This window comes from Haliotis rufescens, unplaced genomic scaffold (genome assembly GCF_023055435.1).
Source record: "Haliotis rufescens isolate VD_foot unplaced genomic scaffold, xgHalRufe1.0.p SCAF_2, whole genome shotgun sequence".
NCBI classification, from domain to species: Eukaryota; Metazoa; Mollusca; class Gastropoda; order Lepetellida; family Haliotidae; genus Haliotis; species Haliotis rufescens.
In genome coordinates, this window is record NW_025963890.1 from 13,025,568 (window position 1) to 13,049,977 (window position 24,410).

A 24,410-nucleotide genomic window follows, 5' to 3' on the forward strand; every position below is an offset into this window, starting at 1 on the left:
CGGTAATGTAAAGTGTGTTGCGGTAATGAAAAGCGTGTTACGGCTATGTATAGTGTGTTACGGTAATGAATAGTGTGCTGCGGTAACGTTTGGTGTATTACGGCTATGTATGGTGTGTTACGGTAATGTATAGTGTGTTACGCTTATGTATGGTGTGTTTCGGTAATATATAGCGTGTTACGGTAATACGTAGCGTGTTACGGTAACGTATGGTGCTACGGTAATATATAGTGTGTTACGTTAATGCATAGTATGCTATGGTAATGTGTGTTACCGTAATGTATGGCGTTTTAGTGTATAATGGTAACGTTTGGCGTGTTACGGTAATGTATAGTGTGTTACGGTTATGTATGGTGTGTTACGGTTATGTATAGTGTGTTACAGTGATGTATAGTCACTGTGTGTTATGGCTATGTATGGCGGTAGCGGTAATGCATGGTGTGGAAGGGTAACATATAGTATGTTATTGTAACGTATGGCGTGTTACAGTAATGTATAGTGTGTTACGGTAATGTATAATATATTACGGATATGTATGGTGTGTTACGTAAATGTATGTTGTGCGACGGTAGCGTATGGTCTGTTACGGTAATGTATAGTGTGTTACGGTAATGCATACTGTGTTACGGTAATGTATAGTGTGTTACGGTAATGCATACTGTGTTACGGTAATGTATAGTGTGTTACGGTAATATATAGCGTGTTACGGTAATACGTAGCATGTTACGGTAATGTATAGTGTGTTACGGTAACGTATGGTGTGTTACGGTATTGTATAGTGTGCTACGGTAATGCATAGTATGTTACGGTAATGTATAATGTGATACGGTTATGTATGCTATGTTACGGTAACGTATAGTGCGTTACGGTTATGTATAGTGTCTTATGGTAATGGATAGTGTGTTACGGTAATGTATAGTGTGTTACGGTAATGCATACTGTGTTACGATAATGTATAATGTGATACGGTAATGTATGCTATGTTGCGGTAACGTATAGTGTGTTACGGTTATGTATAGTGTGTTATGGTAATGTATAGTGTGTTACGGTAATGTATACTGTGCTACAGTTATGTATAGTGTGTTACGGTAATGTATAGTGTGTTACGGTAGCGTATAGTGTGTTACGGTAGTGCCAATATAAGCGATACAAACCTTTCCATATACAAAATTAATCTGTTCTAAAAGCAGATCAAATAGTGATGGTACCAGGTGTCCGCGAAAAGGTGAGCGTATCCTGCCCAACCGGTGGCACGGGTCATAAACAAAGGAAAGTCAATTGTTCACCTTACAAGACTCAAGGTATGTTACACTCCAGAACTATTTCTTAGGGTGTTATGTGACACGATACACCGATCTTAAATGTATTATTTGTCACACATGTTCTGTTCAAAGCACGCGTCCGCCCGGAGAGCGGAAGGTCCGGGTTTCGATCCCCAGCCGCATCATACCAAAAGACGTTAAAATATGGTACTTGTTGTTACCCTGTCTGGCGCTCGGCATTAAGGGGCTAAAACAAGGACTGGTCGGCTCGGAGTCAGTATACTGTGTCTAAGTGGAGTATTCATGTTGAACTGCGGCATGGTATCTCAGTGAGCTAGCACTATAAATCGGCATCAGTCCGGACTAGAACAAACAGCCACACACATACACACACACATACACGTGCATGCACGTCGCTATATAAGTTCAATAATCTTGGACGCGACGTTAAACCCCATTTCACCTCACCTGTTCCAAGCACCAAGTCTAATCACTCATCGTGATTATTATTCTGTTTATCACATAAAGGGCACTCGTTACGAAGCACTCCGACAAAGCTTTTCACCATACCTCGACAACATTATCGTTGAAACCGGCGATGCATGACGTGATTTAACACAAACACAGATTGGATGTTAGGAGGAATGATTGATTAAAATCGTAACACACTATTCCCTTTGTACATGTTCTGTCACTCGTTCTCTCAAGCAATTAAAGTTCCATTTCCCGTTACATATTTATCATACCCAATCGGTATAACGTGGCCCTATGATATACAGCAACGTACGAATACCAAGTCGTTTGTAATTAAGTTCAGTTTCATGTACATCAAACTGATAGGCATCAACAGTGTCACCAGAGGGTGTCCTTTACGAGACTTTGTCATGATGTGCAAAAATAGGTCGGTTCGACGTCTCACTATGGGGGCCTGTGTTTGCTGACAGTATCTCTGATGATCTGGCATAAACTTTTTATTTGAATTCATTTACAGGGTAACCCTCATCCCCACGCGGCGTGCCTCTGGCGTTACCAGGCAATAACTTTATATCGATTGCAGCACTGGAGCGAGGACTAAGCCTTATTTCGTACGAAGTACCTCAGGCAATGAACACGGGAACAAATACACAGGCCATTTCTCAAACTGTCACACACATGCAAATCTGCATGTGTTAGTTGCTGTGGAACTTGCGGATGTTTGAGACTGATTACAAAGCGTGACGGTTTGATTGTGTCCATGACTGCTCAGCCTGGTTGTACCGCTAGACATGAGTGGTTTGATTTTATAGTTTCCTGGCGGAATTAAACGTTGATAGTCCAACATGGCTGACAGTATAATTCAGCGTTTCCAACTAGATCCAGCAGTTTCAAACAGGGACAGTTAACAGAATGTCAACACACTTTAAACTTGTTTATGTGCTGGTGAGTCTGTGCGTGTTGGTTCTGGCGTTGGTTTCAGCAAACAAGAATACGACCGACAGTGATGATGATTTGACAGATTTGTCATCAACGTTGGCGACTACGACATTGAGGCCTATGTCTCAACGCCAATGTTTTCACGGCTTCGTATGTGTTCACGGCATTTGTTCGGCAACAAAAAGCAGTTGTGACTGCGATCTTGGATGGTCTGGGATATTTTGTCAAACACCCTGTGGGTTAGATTGCGGCTCGAATGGAGTTTGTGACGTCTTTGTCAACGGTACAACACTTTGCAGCTGCAACTTTGACTACACTGGTCCACGATGTAAAAAGCGCCGAGAGTTAAACCCAACAAAACATCCAGGTAATTTATTACATATGCACTTCTTTCAGCTTTCACAGTCCAGTGGAGATTCTTGGTAAGAATAGATCCCCACCAACCAAAGCTGGTCGTAAGATGCGACTTAATGGATACGTTCATTGCAATACTGCATTAATCGCCACATGCTACATGTATATCATGACTGGAGGGTAACATAGTGTACATAGCCTTAACACACCGTACATAACCGTAATACACCGTACATATAAGCAACACACCACACGTGACGGATTCAGCTTACCCCATTGTGATACTTGTTGATTCTGGGTTAGAATATTTATTGACCATTAGCAACCTATGCTGACAGTAAGATTGGTTAGTTGGTTGGTTTGTTGTTTAACGCCGCACTCAGCAATATTCCTGTATGACGGCGCTCTGTAAATAATCGAGTCTGGACCTGACAATCCTGTGATTAATATCATGAGCATCGATCCACGCAATTGGGATCGATGACATGCTTCAACTAAGTCAGCGAGCCTGACCACCCGATCCGGTTAGTCGCCTTATACGACAAGAACAGTCGCCTTTTACGTCAAGCATGGGTTGCTGAAGACCTATTCTACCCCGGATCTTCACGGGTGGCTGGCCGTAAGAGGCGAGTTAATGGTCAAGCTTGGCGGCTTATTTGGCTGAGTGTTATCGTACCCTGATGGCGTGTGTCGACGTCATTGTTCACCATATTAATAAAATGTGATCAATTCTAAATAAAATCAATTAATGTGTGTGGTGTCGTCCACGAAGAAAATTCACTCATCCTGTCAGCGGCGGTCGGGTAGCCTAGTTGTTAAAGCGTTCGCTCTTCACGCCGAAGACGCGGGTTCGATTCCCGACATGGGTACAATGTGTGAAGCCCATTTCTGGTGACCCCCGCCGTGATATTGCTGGAAAATTGCTAAAAGCGGCGTAAAACCATAGTCACTCACTCACTCGTCATGTCAAAGAGTTGAAAGCATTTCTCGAAACATGTATAGCCATAAATGTTTAGTAATTAGTAGGAATCATGTATTCAATTTAATTTTATGTGACACTGTTACGTGACACTAATTTGTATATTTATTCCCGAACTGAACTAACACCAACGTCGTATGAGAAATAGCGCACATCAGCAGTGACGAAGTGGTTTCTGTTTACAGGGAGTGTATATCAAACGTAGTCTTTAACCTTTACCACCATTTAAACCGAGAAAATACACGGTAATTTCCAAGCTTATTTTTTTGGTTGCCCATTAATGTCTATGCTCTGGCGTTGACGAATGTCTTGTGTGCTGTGTGAATTGAATAACGTTTACTTGAGGAAATACACACCTTTGTCTATGACGTCAGCACCTTTGATATATTTTTTTGGTTTGGGATGGTTTGTTGTTTAACGCCGCTTTCAGCAATATTCCAGCTTTCTGGCGGCGGTCTGTAAATAATCGAGTCTAGGCCAGACAAACCAGTGATTGACATCATGAGCATCGATCCACGCAATTGGGATCGTTGACATGCTTCAACTAAGTCAGCGAGACTGACCATCCGATTCTGTTAGTCACCTCTTACGACAAGCAAAGTCGTCTTTTACGGCAAGCATGGGTTGCTGAAGATATTCTACCCCGGATCTTCACGATTCCCTTTGATACATACATAGTCTGCATAGTTACACCATAACTTCTGAACATTTATCATTAATTATATCTCCTTTTATATTTCTTAACACCCCACCAAAAAAAGAGATGACAATGCTGAGTTTATTCATTGCATAAGGTCAATTGTATAGTGATGGTTGACAGACGGTTCGCCAGGATATGCTCATCCGGTGTTCCTCTCCTGCTTTGCAAACGTTTGCTTGTTATAAGGAATCCCCCCCGAAGCAATACTACCAAAATGACGTTAGATTGTAAACATGTACCCGTTTGATCTTCAGCCGAAGTGATATTCTCAAGCTGTTCACCATAGCGCTTGTTGATATTTTCATCAGGTGTCAGAGATGTACGGAAATTATTGTATGATATGACCTTCAGTGCATTTCATCAGGTGTAAATTATTGTATGATATGACCTTCAGTGCATTTCATCAGGTGTAAATTATTGTATGATATGACCTTCAGTGCATTTCATCAGGTGTAAATTATTGTATGATATGACCTTCAGTGCATTTCATCAGGTGTAAATTATTGTATGATATGACCTTCCGTGCATTTCATCAGGTGTAAATTATTGTATGATATGACCTTCAGTGCATTTTCATCAGGTGTAAATTATTGTATGATGTGGCCTTCCGTGCATTTCATCAGGTGTAAATTATTGTATGATATGACCTTCAGTGCATTTCATCAGGTGTAAATTATTGTATGATATGACCTTCAGTGCATTTCATCAGGTGTAAATTATTGTATGATATGACCTTCAGTGCATTTCATCAGTTGTAAATTATTGTATGATATGACCTTCAGTGCATTTCACCGGGTGTAAATTATTGTATGGTATGACCTTCAGTGCATTTCATCAGGTGTAAATTATTGTATGATATGGCCTTCCGTGCATTTCATCAGGTGTAAATTATTGTATGATATGGCCTTCCATGCATTTCATCAGGTGTAAATTATTGTATGATATGACCTTCAGTGCATTTCATCAGGTGTAAATTATTGTATGATATGGCCTTCAGTGCATTTTATCAGTTGTAAATTATTGTATGATATGACCTTCAGTGCATTTCATCAGGTGTAAATTATTGTATGATATGGCCTTCCATGCATTTCATCAGGTGTAAATTATTGTATGATATGACCTTCCATGCATTTCATCAGGTGTAAATTATTGTATGATATGACCTTCAGTGCATTTCATCAGGTGTAAATTATTGTATGATATGACCTTCCATGCATTTCATCAGGTGTAAATTATTGTATGATATGACCTTCAGTGCATTTTCATCAGGTGTAAATTATTGTATGATATGGCCTTCCGTGCATTTCATCAGGTGTAAATTATTGTATGATATGACCTTCCGTGCAAGGTCAGCCGTAAAGGTATGCCATTTAATGGTCTAACCTCCTTACCATAACGATGTTACCTGCATGCTTCACTGACTGATGGTATATTCAAACTAACGTCAGCGGAACGGGAAAGCCTAAGGCTATGTGGTTATATTGTTGATCTCTGGGTCATCATGTGACGTTCATGTGTAGAGTGTCTTGTAATCTGACAATTGTTTGAAACCTTTCGGCGCCAAGGGATTGTTTTTGCATTGTTCCATATCTTCGTGATTTCAAGATGACGTCCAAATATGATAATGGGTTAAAACAAAATTATTTCGAATGTGTTTTCTATTATGTTGCTTTAAAATTAATGTCATGTCGACCCATCTTAGTATTGTGTATTTTATTGTAAATACGTCTTAGGTTATACAATATGTATGGACGGATTTAGATAATAGTAACAATTTCAAAATGTATTTTTCATTTAATGTTAGTATTAGTATTTAATTAGTATACATGTATGTATATAATGTACCTTTGGTTTTTTTCGGTATATGACATGTGCCCAGTCCATTTCAAGTTTAATGTATTATCTGAATATTGTGAAATGAATGGAACGTGTAGACGTTGATGAGGACCATGTCGAAGTTGACATGGCGATGAGGATACCGCATCCATTATACACTACTTTTAAGTTTAATATATATCAGAAAAACTTCGATGTGGTTGACTTTTCTCTACATTCTACTAACCAGGCGGATTCAGTTGTTATTGGCGTGGTGCTGTTTAGTACATGAAGAAAAAGGTAACAATTTGTATTAACGATGTAGGTAAACAATGTGTTTTCAGAATTGCGGGTGTTATTGAGCACTAGTATTCGATGCGTGGATATATGTTGATATCCGATATAGGACATGACTAATATTATCCACTGGTTGGTTGACTTGCTATTCAACATAATTGTGCTATGTTTATGTACGTGGATAGAGCGATAGATTGCAGACCAACTGCTGACTTGTCATGACTGCTTCTCAAATTATAAATGCATACATGTATGATGTATTTGAAAGAAACCTGGGTGTTCCTGAACTTTCATCACAAAACAATTTCTTCTTAGGCCATATTTTTTATATTTTTTAATACTTATATTTGAGAAGGAGAAGGATGGGGGAGGAGGCAACTACCTTCTATTCTGATAGAAGCCGAACATTAACCTGCATGTTGTTTCATTTCTGCAGATGTCGCCCAACCCACCACCACGGTAGCCAGCAACTGTGTTGCAGGATTCCCCTGTAGGAATGGACACTGTCCGGCTGGTCAGCTGACGTGTGTTTGTGACAAAGGCTGGTCTGGGACTTTCTGTGGGACCCCGTGCTCATTGGATTGTGGGGAGAAGGGCATCTGTAGTGTTATTGGGAGTCAGTTGGTGTGTATCTGTGAGTGGGGATACACGGGTCAGCGGTGTGGCGAGAAGCTAACTTCGACACCTGGGTCAGGTTGGTACATTTATACCTTGTATACCAATCCTGTACATAATTACTTAACGAAGTCTTTACTACCAGTTGTTTTATCAACAGGGACTAGGCTAAAAAGGGACACTGGTGAAAGAAGCTAACGTATTAAATAGGAATACAAATAAAAAAGATATACAATGTAATTGACTGAATAAGACCTTAATCCAAATATAGATTTATGTTAATAAATCCGCGTGTTTGTGTACATGAAGGTAATGCACTGTTGCCACGTGCATTTTGAAACGTGTCAAGAGCTATGCAACGAGGCACAACACGCATCACCTGTCGGCAGTAACCTGACACAACACACGTTTACATGTTACATGTTACATGCATTTTTGCTATTCACAATATGGCTGAAATACTTCTCACTGACTGACTCACTCACTCACTTACTCAATGTATATTTATGTAAATGGAATCTTCCTTCTTGTTTTGGTCAAATAATGTAATATTTGATATTTGCCTATAAATATACCAGTCAAAAACATGTTTAAATAATAAAATTTGAGGCCTAAAATTAATAATTAAAAAATCCAAAAGTATTTGAAAATAAGCATATGTAAGGTGTCATATCAGGATTCATATTCACATTGTACAGATATCAGGTATGACAACAATCCCAAGTCATCCCAATACTCAAACCCGATTACCCAAGAAACAAGCTCCCTCCCATCAGCAGCCGTCTCTTCAACGTCTGCAACCTCTACACCATCCTTCCTCTCTACCACCACGGTAACATCCACGCTTCGTCCACTATCCCAGCGTCGGTGTCTCGTAGGGTTTACCTGTCAAAATGGTTACTGCAAGCCAGGACAGCTAAAGTGTTTCTGTGACGAGGGATGGGTGGGGATATTCTGCCAGACACCCTGTAACCTGGACTGTGGAACACGCGGACAATGTAGAGCCACCCCGGCTGGTCAAATATGTGAATGCAGCTTTGGATATACTGGAGACCGATGCAAGGATATCATCAGTGTTGTTATACCCCAATCAACATTGCCTTTAGGTATGCTTGATTGGGTAGGAATAAGACCAGCGAGGTTGTTTGGTTTTATGCCGTTTTATTCCGTTCCAGTGAGGTAAATCATACTTACACAATATAAATGAAAAGACTGGAACTCAGTTTTGTGGCGTGCCAAGTGAACGGTTTAACAAAATTGCTAACCAACAACCATTTTTTGAATGCTTTCAAAGCTACCGAAACTAGTGATTAAATGCTGTCTTAAGTGACGTTAACATTGCAGTATCTGACAGTGACATGTAATTTAGATAATGGGCAATGAGAAAACCTTTGGGCAGCGATAATCCTAGATCGACAAGACACTACTGTGATCACCTGATGCCCGTTTTTAGCGGATATCTTCAGGATATCATTTCAATCATTCAAGATATCATTTGATATATGTGCATGCCGTACGTGTTATGTTTGTTTGTTGTTTAAAGTCGCACTCATCTGTATTCCTGCTGTATAACGGCGGTCTGTAAATAATCGAGTCTGGATCAGACCATCCAGTGATTGACATCATGAGCATCGATCTAAGCAATTGGGATACGATTGCCAAGACAGCTAGCCTACCACCATATCCCGCTAGTCGCCTCTTACGACAAGCATGGTCGACGGGTACATATCTATAATAAGTCATTTGTTCGTATTTCAGGATCAACACAACCCCAGACGGTACGTCCATCAACACCTTTAGTTATGCCCACAGGACTTTCAACAACAATTCTCCCTCCTTTATCGGCGCGTCAGTGCGTCCCGGGATCTTCTGCCTTTGTCTGCAAACACGGCACTTGCTATAAAGAAGCCACAAACAGGACCACGATTGTTGGGTTTGCTCTGAAGTGCATCTGTGAACGTGGATGGATTGGAGTATTCTGTCACGAACCGTGTCCACTTGATTGTGGGACATACGGACGTTGTGATATCTTCAAGAATGGCACCTTGTACTGCAGCTGCGCCCCGGAATACATGGGTCCGACGTGTGCAACTCTACGACCAAAACCACAACCAGGTAAACTGGTGTTTTGGACGTTTCTATATGATCTGTCTCGAGGCTTTCATATAGATAAACATGTTGTGATTCGCGATCGTAATTTCTAATTCATAAATACAGAGCAAAATTGTTGTTAGGGGGATATCTTAAATAACCATTTAATTAATGACGTTAGTTTTAATCACATGTGGTTTTAACTTTATTCACACAGGCAATCTTGAAAACTGTTGTATCATTTCTTGCATGTGACCATATCGTACCATCCAAGGAGCAACGGTTTGCTGTGCAGAGAATCGTGTGCCGGAAACCCAAAATCTGTGTTCGAATCCCTGAATCGCCCTGATTATGTTGCCAGGTTTATCAGCACCACAACCGTGCTCGTTTGCATCATTTGGGGCTTTCCTCCTACATGAAGCTGACACGACGTGATATAACTGAAATAATGTTCAACTCACTCACCCACTCACTCACTGTTTATAGTCTCTTGTAATGTATCGGATCTACGAAACAGATCGAATTGTGGAACGCTCAATTTCAGGGGAACAGTTACTCTTTTGCCTTTGAACATGTGATAGTCTAAGTGATATATGCATTTAATCATTTAGAAACCATTAAATCAAAACTACATGCGTTATTTTGATATTTACAGTCTCGGTTAAACAATATTACGACTATAGTGCTATAATGTCTTTTAACTTTCTTAATAAAAGATATACAAATTTATGTGTTTTCATTTATGCTTTCATCCATGAATGTATGGATTATAATCACCAATCATGTTTGGCGTGTTTGGTTGGAGGGACTACGAATAACAAGGAATCTATTTTATCTGTCAATATGTTTGTCAGGATGTTGTTACATCAGCTTAGTTCCTATCGGTAATATGTACTCAACGTCAGGTATGTTCAGATCTGCATTTCTGTGTAAACGAGTACGCCAGGAATAAAGGTCTTCACACATCATTTTGCACTCTGTCTGATGCGTCCATTATGTTAAAGAGGGATGCGGGTGACCTAGTCGTCTAAGTAGTTGCCATTCGCTGTGCAGAGACGCGTGCTCGTGGGTTTCACCGAAGTGGTAAACGTCTGAGACCTGCATCACTTCGGGCATTCCTCTCACATTAAGCTGACACGCCGTGATGTAACTGGAATGATGTTAAAAGCGGCGTTAAAACCCAACTCACTCACTCACTCACTCACTTTGCAGAGTGCGTCCCTTGCGTCCCCAGAATCCTAGACCCGCCCTGATTATGTTTGTCAGCTTTTGTCACCACTATACGTGTTTTCACCAAAGTGGTTAACGTCTGGGACTTCGGGCTTTCCTCACACATGAAGCTGACACGCAGGGCTAAAGCTGGAATTCTGTTCAAAGAGGCGTAAACCATACTCTTTTGTAAATGTCGTGTGAAGTCTAGCGATTTCAGAACAAGCCATACACAACCTTACACTACCAGCTGTTGGACCTCCTGACCTACACCCTTAGATGTCTACTTGTGTCGACATGTCTCTGTCCAAAGTGCCTCATCACTCATTTGTCACGTGATGTCAAGAGGAAGACTTCGTCTCCACACATTAACGCATCAGTCACTGGAACATTCAGACCTTCACTGCATTGTACAGTGGACGAGCTGTGACGTCGTTTTCACTTTGGGCTTTCTGTGTAAACCCGTGTGGAATCAGGCGTAACTGCGTCTCAAGATTCTTACACTACACGTACATACTAGACAAGACACGTGGTAACACAACCAATCGTGTTGCCTGTTTATCTTAACACTGTCTCATAGAGGGTCAGGGGTCAAGGATGTCCTGACGTTTTTCAATTTTATGCACTAATATATGTGCAGTATAAACATAACAAATGGTCACCATGCCCACATCTACCCCCACATCTCCACGCCCACGCCCACGCCAACGCCCACGCCCACGCCCACGCCCACGCCCACGCCCTTGTGAGATGTAGTAACAGTCCGGGCCCCGTTCCACAAAGCGATCGTAGCGCTACGACTGTCGTAAGCCTATGTTAAGGTATGGGAGTTACGATCATCAGCGCCACTGGCCTTTATTCGCATATGTGTATTACGTGTATATGTAGGCAAACTCCCTGTTGAGGGACATGTTAGGTCGTAGGAACAACCCCGATCAAAACTAAACTTTATTCGTATATTAAGTGTATTATATACAGGCTCACGTCTTTTTAAAATCAGTCTGATATTCTCTCTGTCTAACTCTACGTGCTGTGTTCACGTTGTAGAGGTGCAGGCGCCGTCGTGGTACTGGTGGGTTGTGGGTAGCTGTGTGGCTCTACTGGTCATTCTTCTCATCCTCCTGGTCATCCTGCCCTACATCCTGTGGAAGAGGAGGTACATCTTCATCATGAAGATAGTCTACATGTTTCAACCCTTTGAAGAGGATGGTGAGTTTTTATGTACTAAATTTCATTGCCAAAACTTAGCAGTATCCAAATCTGACAAGCGTCGACTGCGTTCTGCAAGGACAACTGACAAGATTGCGAGTCACATGAACTGTATATAGGTTTTCTTTTTCATATAGATATTAATTTGCCCGGTCCTAATTATGTGATAAATAGAGTATAGTTAAATATAATTTATATTTTAAATATTATACATAATAACTTCAGTTACAACTGCAATGATTAGTAAATATGGTTCAAACATGTTGGAGCAAAATAGAAAATATTCCAAACCCCCAACCCCCAAAGCCGAACAATTTGAATATATGATCTAATTTTTTTTTTAAACATAAACAACTAACCAACTAAAAATGAACAAATATACGTATCTCCCTCAACTACCACACAACCAGTCTGTATCTTCGCGTTTTATATCGCTATAGTACCAGATCCTTTTTTTCTCGAAACAACCCGATTGGTCAGTGCCTGGCGCTCCTAATGACGATACTTCCAGGACGTCCTGTCACCATCAAACTCATTTTCATCATGCCCAGTGCACGCAGATATGCTTGTCGGTAAGCCCTTCCGTGCCTGGGTGTGCAATGTTGTGACAGATTTATTCCGACTACTGATATGGTTAACAATAAACGCATCATAAACTGTGTCACCTTGAAATAACACAGCGTGATGTTTGTGGATGTGTGGCTTAAACGGGCTTTGCGGTTACATTCGACGCATTACAATAAACTATTATACGTACTGCCGTAAATTGCACCATCTCAGCCTACATTCTTAACGTGCAGAGATGGTTGTGTGGGAATTATAGGCCCCTCGACTGTAAACGACATTTAACGTTGAACGATAATCTCGTTATTTATTTCCTTAAACAGGTATGTGGCTTTTTCATTTTCGAACTTGATGTAAAAGATGTGATTAGATAAACTACTTTCATGGGGTTTACTTCACGGAAATAAAATATGAATTTGAATTTGAAAGCGACATATTCTATACCAAAGCGGCACAAACATTTTAGTAAAATAAAGAATGAATCCTTACAAATCGTAAAGAAGGTAACATTGGAGTCGCATACTATAGGCGTTGCCATTTTTTTATAACAGAAAAAACGTCCATGTCTTTGTCGTATTCATAGTCTTGCTACTGACACTAGAAAAGGTACACAAAACAGGCGCATGATTGATAAAACCCTTTGAGTTTTGTTGTTAGATACATGTTCAGGTTTGAACGGTGGTTGATTGGTACGTTCCAAGCTGTTCCTCAAGTTTCCATTTCCTAAAGGTTACAAACCTTTGCTTATTTTACTAACATGTCACAGCGAAACAATTTGCTCAGATGTTGTGGATATACCATTATGCCCTCATGTGCTGTCAAAAGGTTTCACTCTTATGAAATTCCTTCTATGTCAGGCTTGGAACTTATCAATCGACCCTCGTATGTACATCTAATGTAAGGTGCACAACTCCAGGTGGTGGTTCAAGCTGTGCAACGTACATGCTTTGTGCGTTACTTTCAATTTAACAAACATAATACCCATATGGGCACTAATATATAGTGCGTGAGTTAAGTTTAATCCCGCTTCAATCAGTAATTAACTTATATGACGACGACGATGACGGTGACGATGACGATGACGATGACGATGATGACGATGACGGTGACGATGATGACGATGACGATGATGATGATGACGGTGACGATAACGATGATGATGACGATGATGACGATGACGATGACGATGACGATGGCGATGACGATGACGATGATGATGATGACGATGGTGATTTATGGTAGTGGTGGTGGTGGTGGTGGTGATGTTGATAATGATTATGATGGTGATGTGGTGATTTATATATATTTTGTTTATTTGATTAAACCAGAAATGTTACACAATAGTGTTTGCTGTGTATTATTAAATGAGTAACTATTCAATTTCTGTTATCTTCCCCCTGTTCCGTTCAACTTTAATAAAAAATACATCACTTTAAATTCCAGATGATAAACTCTTTGATGCATTCGTGTCCTATAAGTCAACAAAACTGGATGAGGATTTTGTTGTCCACACGCTGTATCCTAAACTGGAGAAAAATCTCAATTTTAAACTCTGTCTACACTTCAGGGACTTTATGCCGGGAGAAAGTAAGTACAATTGAGTAAAAAGTCAGTCTAACCTGCCACTCAGAGATAGAGGTCGTGATCAGCCTATGGGTTTTATGCATACGCGACTAGGTATGCGATAACTGGAAATTGGTTTGCTTTGGCTTTGGAATTAAGACAAATTTACAACCACTACGACCTTCACATAACACGTGTCCCACAGACAACAGGGACGGGTTACACATGTTCGTAACGTTACATCCTGCACATGTACATCCGTATTCTGTATAGCACGATTGTGTTCAGGATCAGGAGCGGCTTTTGATGGACAAAAGCCACAAGGAGACTTTCCCCATTCAAAGTAAAGACATAAATCACTCGTCCTGCGTATTATACACGATAGAATACGGTACATAACATCAGACAGTGTTTTGAACCCGTGGAGATCCGGGTTAGAACTGGTCTTCAGCAACCAATGCTTGTCGTAAGGAGTGACAAACAGCTCCCTGACTTTGTTCATGAAAGTCATCCTATCCCAATCGCGTTTCCGGATGATCATGATGTCAATCACTGGATTGTCTGGTCCAGGCTCGATTATTTACAGACCGCCGTCAAAAAGCTGGAATATTGCCAAGAACGGTATTAAACAACACACAAACACACGACGTTTCGTGTGGGGTTTGTTAGATAAGAATATGCATGGGATAGTGGTAATTCATATAATTAACTCAACAATGCAAATGAGAAACGATGGCTCTATTTGTCAATGTACTGCAATTGCCGATGGCCCAATATCATTACAGCCGTGACATCTTTCATTGAAAAATCACAATTCTATTTCATCAATATCGCAATACTAATAGTGAACATTATCCGTACACGCATTTCAAGACTTCCTACCTTTTGACAAGTATATTCATGACTGTACAATTAAATGCCTAAGCAGTTGTTGTTTTCAAATGACACATGAATCATGAGTGTGTATAATATCTCTCTGGCACTTCTTTTGCAGCAATTGCAAATAATATCATTGAAGCAGTTGAGAACAGTCGTCGAACAATCATGATATTGACGCCTAGTTACATCCAGAGTGAGTTTTGCAGATTCGAGTACCAGAGAGCGCAGCACGAAATGCTGAAGCGGAAGCAGAGAATAATACCCATAGTGCTTCAGGACATTTCGGAGGACCGGGTTTATATGGACGACACTCTTAGTACCATTTTGGATACAATCACATATATTGAATGGCCGAAGGACGGAAATGATAAAAGAGTTGAGAAATTCTGGAAAAGGGTGGAATTGTCAATGCCTAAAAGGAGATCAAGAAGTTCGGGTAAGTGCGATGAGACATCAAATGGCCAAAGCACTGAGGTCTCTTCTGTAGCCTTGGATATGCTCCCCGAAACGCATTCAAGTTCCTGGCCTGAGTTTCGTCAGACGAATAATGCATTTCATGGTGTGGATTCCAGTATATTTGATTCATTTGATATCAATGATTGTACGCAGTCCCATCGAGTCACAAATAACATTTGGACGTCTAATAATTTCAACAGTGACATAAATTGCGACACCCTGCTGGATTAAGCACCAGAAAGTTATTTATTTCTTGTGCATACTGGAATCATGACGGCATATCACGACATATATTGAGAACCTTCAGGCGATTCTGTGGCGTTTATGGTCGCTGTTGAATTTGCAAGTTGTTGAAAGGAGTTCAGTTAAGTCTATGTAAGTCATATGTAATGACATGCTTGTCTCTACATAACATACTGTTCAGAATCTGCATAACTATATTATTATGTATTTAAATTGTGAGGCATATGCATACACACGCACATATTGACACTAACACACACTAGCACTAACAAAACAAATCGGCCTCCCATATTGAATTTCGCTCTCCTGAAAACAGTTATCAGTTACTCTAGGTTTTAAAAAAATCGGATTATTGTGAGTCTAGGTGACATCCTTGATAGCAATACCAATAATCCGAAATGAAGCCTTGATAATGACTACAACTTTATATATGTTCTTTGTGAGTCACTGGTGTCTTATTCTGCACTGAGATTGTATCGTGTTACTCTTTAATATCTCAACGAAACACTGAGCACTTTACCTTTACCTTGTTTGGGCGATTGTTTTCAGCCTAGTAAAGTTTTAATATCGCTTGTAATTTGTTTGGTCAAATCCAATTTTCAAGTAAAGGCATTGTTTTGTCCGGCAGTTTCTATCTCACGCACACCTTTTTCAAACTAAAGCAGGCTAAATATACAACAAACATCGACACACGGACAGTAATCAATCACGCTTGATTCAGTGTCAAGCTCATTGCTGACTCACTGTACCGCTTAAACAGGACAGATATGTTTACAACTCATGCTAGATTTATGCTGACGAATAAATCTAGTCAATCAATCATTTGTTTTTTCGGGTTGTTTTATTTTGTTCATTTTATACATATGGATCATGTCTAAACAACAAAATTTCGTCATGTTGTTTTCAATGTGTATTCTTATAGTGCTATCTGACGAGTTATTGTGGCGTTTATTAGAATGGACCTATTTCGGTAAATGCCGGTGGCCTTATGTGTTTTCAGTTTGACACTTGTCACTTGTTCATTAAAATAAACGCGACCACACGCTTTGAATAACCATGATTATACATTTCCGATAATGTGAGTGAGTATGGTTTTACGCCGCTTTTAGCAATATTCCAGCAATATCATGGCGGGGGACACCAGAAATGGGCTTCACGCATTGTACCCATGTCGGGAATCGAACCCGGGTCTTCGGCGTGACGAGCGAACGCTTTAACCAATCAGTGTTCAAAAATGCGTAAAACAAATATTGCCTCCAGCCTCCAAGTTTATTTAGCTGTCCTTGCAGACGGTACCCCAGTCTCTGGTCACGCTCAGTTGCGTTGCGTATCATCCGGGTACTCACGGGGGAAAAACAATAACAAAGGCAACAACCAGTCCGTTAGATCAGTGCCCCTTTAACCACTAGGCTACCCGACCGCCCCATTTCCGATAAAGAGCAGAGCCCATTCCGACTATATCACCAGAATGTGTTTATGAATCTCTCTCAATGCGGGGGCACGGGTGGCCCAGTCGTCTAAGGCGCCGCGATTCGCTGTGCAGAGTTGCGTCCCTTGGGCACACCAGAAACCTATGATTGTGGGTTCAAATCCCGGTTCGCCCCGATTATGTTTCTAGGTTTGTCAGCACCATACCCGTGCTCGTGGGTTTCACCGAAGTGGTAAACGTCGGAGACCTGCATCACTTCGGGCTTTCCTCCCACATTAAGCTGACACGCCGTGATATAACTGGAATACTGTTAAAAGCGGCGTTAAACACAACTCACTCACTCACTCACTCACTATCTCAATTAGTGATGATACCTGGTGTCCCCCATTACAAGCACAAGGCTGGGCAAGTGCTCACCCAAGTAAACACTGGAACATATAGTAAAAGTGAAAATACGGAATAGCAATAGGCATTATTGTGGTCACTGATTTGAAAATGTCCTACACAAAAGAATGTCATGAAAGAAACGTCATAAAATACATTTCTACAGAAATATACAACCCAGACGTACGAATAATTCAGAACAGGATATATGTCCTACGTCATCATTAATAGGAAACTGGAAAGAACTACGTCATACAAACAACGAACTAAAGCTGTTTGACACCAGGTGACATATATTTCAAGTACGCACCCTCCTACTCAGAAGCCATTAGGTTGCACACCGCTATGTGTAATAAAATCTACCTTGCATAGTATCATAAAGGTAGTTTTATCCACAGAGATTAACGAGTGGAAAGTGCTTGATATTGATGAATGACCTGTCAAGATTCAATGCCCAAAGGACCTTTTATAAAACATCCCAATTATTGAGAGTGAGAGACTTCCTCTTATTGCTGGATACAATAACCGTTAAAGCGTTTCGACGTTAACTACACCACATGTATTTAACATGGCTATACACCCGTGCCTCGATTCACGACAGAAACGATCCACCAGTCTCGATATCATAAATGGACTCTGCTTTTTGCGCACATTTATTTTCATCATGGAAAGGGTTTTGTCGCTTTTATTTAAATGCGTATGACACATGCATGTACTCTTATGAAATAATATCTTCATTATCTTGACTTATTTTAATCACTTAATAGAATATACACTGTATATGTTAAAGTCTTCGGTAAATAACTAAAACTTTCAGTCATTTCGTGAAATGACCAGCAGGATTAGTCATTTCATAAAATGACTGAAAAGTGACTGTTTTAATTAACCTAAGTGATGCAAGCAGTCAAATAGCGAAATCCATCTACGATCAAACAACACTCACCAATTACTTCAATAAACTGCCCTAAGGTCAAACTGATGTGCAACGGCAGCTGTCACCATAGTTTAAATTCTCACAACACAAATAATCAGTCACATAAGTGACAATCAGCCCTTGACATGATTGTGTCTAAGTGTGAGGTATAGGGTTGGTTGGTTGTTTTACGCCTCACTCAGCAATATTCCAGCTATATGACGGCGGTCTGTAAATAATCGAGTCTGGACCACATAATCCAGTGTTTGATATCATGAGCATCGATCCACGCAATTGGGATCGATGACATGCTTCAACCAAGTCAGCGAGTCTGACCACCCGATCCCGTTAGTCGCCTCTTACGACATGCATAGTCGCCTTTTACGGCAAGAATGGGTTGCTGAAGACCTATTTAACCCCGGATCCTCACGGGTCAAGTGTCAGGTAGGTGTGTATTCATTACGCATTCAAATTTTAGTGAAGCAAGAAACCATCGCTGTAAGCCATCTAAATGAGTAAATGAAATACGTGAATAAGAATTACTTTTTTCACACTTAATTAATCCTTTTTGAAACTCTTTGATTATTTCATGAAATATCTGGCAATTAATTTCAGTCCTTTCATGAAATGACTAGAAAAATTTGTCATTTAATAAAATGACTGGAACAAATTAGTCCTTTCAAGAAATGACTAACCCTAAAAGTAATTTCACAATGTGACTGAACGTTTTAGTCTTTTCATGAAATGACTGATTTCACAGGATGACTGAAACATGTATTCGCATTTTGTAAATTATCATATTTTATGAACGCTAAAATTTCAAATTCATATTTAGCTGGGAGTTGTTGCATTGAAATATTAGAAATGAGAGCAAGACAAATTATCTCTAGATCTAGCAAAATGATCCTAGGAAAGATCAAATGGCTGAGAACTGCATACCACACAATGTACACAGACATAAACTAACAGCAGGTGGCGGGTGTTTATCATTTATCTAATGGTGGTTTGGAAAGTCTCTACACAACGACAGCAACGTGTGTTAAACTCACCCATCCACAACCACGGCTGTAACTTGTATATCCTTTGTATATCCTGAGATCACATTGTAGCCATACGGGCGTATCTGCCTTGTGAAATCAAACATACAGAATATCGTCTATTTTTCATTCCCTAATTTGTGTTTACCTAAATGCTTGTAATCACATGAAACATCTTTTGTTCTGAAAAGGCAACCAGCCGGATAATCCTTATATGCACCACCCGCTTTGTCATTTTTAACATCACAAAGGTTGATCTCACTGTTATGGACGGTTCCCTCCCATAACGTAGACCTCCAAAATGCAGACCTCCCAAAAAGCAGTTAAAATTAGCTCACTAGCGAAACTAGCGCAGATTCAATTTGGAGCAGTACCGCCACCCAGGAAGGTTGTCTACAGAGAGAAGGAACAGCTTCATCGCCGTGAAAAGACACCCCTTCAGTACCTGGATGCAGTTGGTCCACTGATGATAAACAAGTGAAAATGACTGATAATCAAAAATGACAATGAAATAACATTTGAATAAAAAAAATTGAACTCTACCCAGCTTTCTTTCTTGTTGACACTTGATCTGAAGAAACACGTTTGAGCAACAGTTGTTAAAAACAGAAACCCGCGTCGTTCATAAAAACTTCAAGAAACACTTTGAAACAGCGTTCACGAGTTTGATTTCGGATTTTAAGGGGTTCTTGTGAGCCAACTACTATTTCATAAGGTAAATCAATCATTTAACCCGAATCTCTAATCACGGACCTGCTTATAACAGCAAAGGGGATGAGTGAACGTATGAAGTGTAGGCTGTACTCTGCACAGTTTTATATTATATATGCGCATTCACCTCGATAACACATTTTAAAGAATCATGTGGCCCTTGTTTCCATCCACATTTGATTGTGTCACAGTCGAAATGTACGATGGTTCAATTTATTAATATCATAGCTAAATCACAGAAACTATTTCTTCCAAGTTAAACTTTCTTGTGTTTTACCAAAATATACTTGGCGGAATAGAAGAATGTTGCGTTTTGTCACCATAATCCTTTTTCTTTCCCTGAACATGAAATTGTTTATCATTATCGGCGTAGTGTTTTGGGGTGCATTACACAAATAACACAACCTCTTGAAGGTTTAAAAAAGCCTTGTAAGAACTAAATGTAACGAGCAATACCATTTGCAGTTTGAAAACATGCACGTCACAACGCCATGTTGTCAAACGTTTAATATCTACACGCCGTTGTCTAAACTAGCTTGTACAAAACCACAGAAAACTTGGCTGATTGCCCAATGATCTGCGGTTCAATTTAATAAATGTATTAATGACAAATTACTGGAATCACATAATTTCAAGTGCGGTTGGGGAGTTTAGTGGAGGACCTAGCTTACATTCTAACCATGGCAGCGATGTCTGGTGTCCATCGCCGTGATATAGCCAGGATATTTATCAAAGAAGCGTACTTACCAAATTCGCCCATTCACTTGTATTTAAGTTCCACGAGTTGTCTCCCTTATTTGATCTCCGCATACACGGGAACATCGTTTTCCTTTAAAGCTTCATACAAAAAGTATCACATTTTGCAAACTAACACAACATACAATCTGGAGATTCGAACATGCGCTCGCAACTTGATGACGTCGTAAACTGGACGACGTTAATTTTTAAGAGGGGCGTGTCCAGTGAGTTGTTCCCCATAGATGTAACTGGGCAAAGCAGATAAACACAGTGACCGAACGATAGCATCCACAAACGGGAGAGATATGACAATAGGTATATTGTGAGAAAAAGTGCAGATAATCGACGCCCAAATTGTAAGAATCTACGGGAAATATCAAACTTAACCTCCCTGGTCATAAAATGGGCTTGTCCGACATTACCTTGGTAGGATTTTAAATGCTTGTAAATTTTAGATTTAAATCCTTAAGGAAGCTGTACATAATGTTGATATCTCATATAAGAAATATACGACCCCTGGCCGTTGTTCATTGTACACTAAACACCACTAAAACTACTCGTGGCGCAAGCAAGACTGTAAACGTAGCTCATTTGGTGATATACTTTCATTAAAATAACACGACAGTGAAACATTGTACGTGACCACACAAAGCACCCTCCTTTTCCAAAAAGCAAATCTGTGCTGGAGGTAAATAACATTTTTTAGGACCATCAGACCAACAAATGAGTGAGTATGGTTTTACGCCGCTTTTAGCAATATTCCAGCAATATCACGACGGGGGACACCAGAAATGGGCTTCACACATCGTACCCATGTCGGGAATCGAACCCGGGTCTTCGGCGTGACGAGCGAACCCTTTAATTACTAGGCTACCTGACCCCTCAGACCAAATACCAAACATAAGATATAAGTATATCTAAAAGCGAGATGAGTATATCAATTATTGCAAAACAAATATGAAAAAAGTCTGAACATAATTAATGGAATTTAAAGTTACACGAGAATCGAAAATAGCGTTCGTAAAATATCCTAGTTGTGACACGTTCTGTGTCAGCTCCGAAATGAGTGAGTGAGTGAGTATGGTTTTACGCCGCTTTTAGCAATATTCCAGCAATATCACGGCGGGGGTCACCAAAAATGGGCTTCACACATTGTACCCATGTCGGGAATCGAACCCGGGTCTTCGGCGTGACGAGCGAACGCTTTAACCACTAGGCTATCCGACCGCCCCAGCTCCGAAATGAACCACAGTAAACAGGTAATACATTTGGCAGTTTTACAGATCTTCTGTGCTAAGTATGTTCATTCAGTAACTTGCTTCGCTGATTATTTGTATTCATAACACGTGTATGTTACATTTGTGGTTAAACAATGCGACGCTCCTTTCCAAAAAGCTGTATCCGTGTACAACGCTCAACGCTTCAGTTCACGTCATCAGCGTATTAATCACTCAGGGCTCTGATTGGTTGCGCATTTGTTTGTCATACGGTCGCTCTTCCATGATCGAGGAAATACATGTTAGGTTTTTAAGGCTTCATCCCAGAGATAAATATGAAGCGAAATATGCAGTTGGATTCGTGGATGACACAATTTCGAAAATACAAGAAACACATAGTTCATACCTACAAATCACGAACCATCGCCAATTTCACGTGTTCAATTAAAGAGCTATAATTGTCGAAATTATTAATTGTTTTTTGGTTGTTAAACTCCGTATACTTCAATATTCAAGCTATATGACAATCCAGTGATCGATAATGTGAGCATCGATCCAACAATGATTCATGGTGGCAAGATATAGGAGGTCATGAACCACAATGATGTGGCACGAATAAGAAATATATATCAATGCATTGCGATACACCCATAGAACATGTAGAGTGGTTACTCTCCTGCATTGACCATTGACTAAAGTATAGTTTAGTTTAAAAATGAACAACAGGAAATAGAATCTTTACGTCCACAATCTTTGCATTGTTTACGTAATGAAAGTGTAGCTTTGGCGTATTAGTATGAACCTACACTTAAACTTTTACAGGATAATGTATCTGCCTCTAAAGCTACAGTTTGAACCAACGAAAATACATTATCGATAAGTATTATTACAGTCACATGGGATAAAGGTTTTATATGTCTTACATAGGCATAGCTTATAATTACCTCTCCCAATATGGTGATATCAAAGTCAAATGTATTTTTCTAACATACAATTTCACGTTACAATTGCAACGTACTATTCCATCATACTATTTCACACACTTTTCCTGTGTACTATTTAATCATACTATCCAACCTAATATTCCTACATAATATTCAATAATGTTATCTCGTACAATATGATATTCAAATATACTACCCAACATATTATCAAACATAAAATTCCTACACGATTTTCAATAATACGATATCACATACTATTCCCAATATACTATTTCATCAAACTATCCAACACACTATTTCATCAGACAAGTCCAACATGCTATATCAGTATACTATTCCTACATACCATCTCACATTTTATCCAACATACTATTCCATCATGCAATACCATCGCATAAACTATTCCAACGTACCTTTCCAACATACTATTCAAGCATAATATTTCAATATCCTATTTCTTCATAGATTTCCAATATCCTTATACTATTCCATAATACTGTTCTATCATGCTACTATTCCAACAAACCATATGATCATACTATTCAGTCATGTAAATCAACCGCCTTCATATCTCACACTTACTGTGCCCGGATTGGTAGAATTGCAAGCATTACATTGTGACATTATTCAATGTACTTTAAGTGGTAATCCATTCACATGTCTACATAAGCCACAATAAACAAAAGAGACAAAACCCCTTCCATATTCATGTTTCGGAATGTTTAAAGCACGACTTTTGAACTATGGTTATAAATAGAATAAAATAAAATCCTTTCCAGAGTCACAGAATCCTTCCCAGAGCCACAAGAAATTGATTGTACGATTCCGACCATACATGTATCATAAGCAAGCGTCAACGAATCACAATCAAAGAGTGGTGATATAAGGTGTCGCGAAAAGGTGAGCGTATCATGCCCCATTTGTGGCTCCCGTCACAAACACATGCACAAGCAAGTCAATTGTTCCTGTGAAAAAGCACACGATACAAGTCAAAATAGGGAATTGCATCGGACATCCTTTTTGTTACCGATGGGTCATATTTAACAAATGAACAATGAGCATATTTGGCCTGTGTCGCGTGGCACACCTTGGGACATGCGCCCAGGTCGCCCGTGCTGAATGGCGATGACGTACATGACACACATATGTTACGTCTGTCGGAATGCGAGACGTGAGGTCAGCCCGGCGTCTGACCTGGACAATGTTCTCATATCCACACCTACGGTCATAATACTGTGTTTTTGTCCTGGGGACATAAAAGATTAGCCATCACCTTGGACCTACACGATGTACTTGTAATGCTACCGTGAAAAATGTTGTAATAAAACAGGGCTTGACTAAGGCAATAGTGAAGTAGGCCTTCTTTCCCAGAATTTCTAACAAACGGT

At 39.9% G+C, this 24,410-nt stretch overlaps 1 protein-coding gene across 2 annotated transcripts; it reads left to right on the plus strand.

The window, feature by feature from the left end:
* Positions 1 to 2,233: 2,233 nt before the first annotated feature.
* On the plus strand, positions 2,234 to 16,471 carry LOC124119900. 2 transcript variants are annotated; one of them, XM_046482566.2, is made up of 7 exons: positions 2,234 to 3,042; positions 7,257 to 7,514; positions 8,134 to 8,541; positions 9,194 to 9,550; positions 11,783 to 11,944; positions 13,952 to 14,095; positions 15,066 to 16,471. In XM_046482566.2, the coding sequence occupies exons 1-7, from the start codon at positions 2,649 to 2,651 to the stop codon at positions 15,635 to 15,637; spliced, it is 2,295 nt and encodes a 764-aa protein (XP_046338522.2). In that variant the 5' UTR covers positions 2,234 to 2,648; the 3' UTR covers positions 15,638 to 16,471. The 2 variants fall into 2 exon arrangements, with proteins under 2 accessions (XP_046338522.2, XP_046338523.2); XM_046482567.2 differs by lacking the exon at positions 8,134 to 8,541 and having other exon boundaries at positions 2,235 to 3,042.
* Positions 16,472 to 24,410: the final 7,939 nt, after the last annotated feature.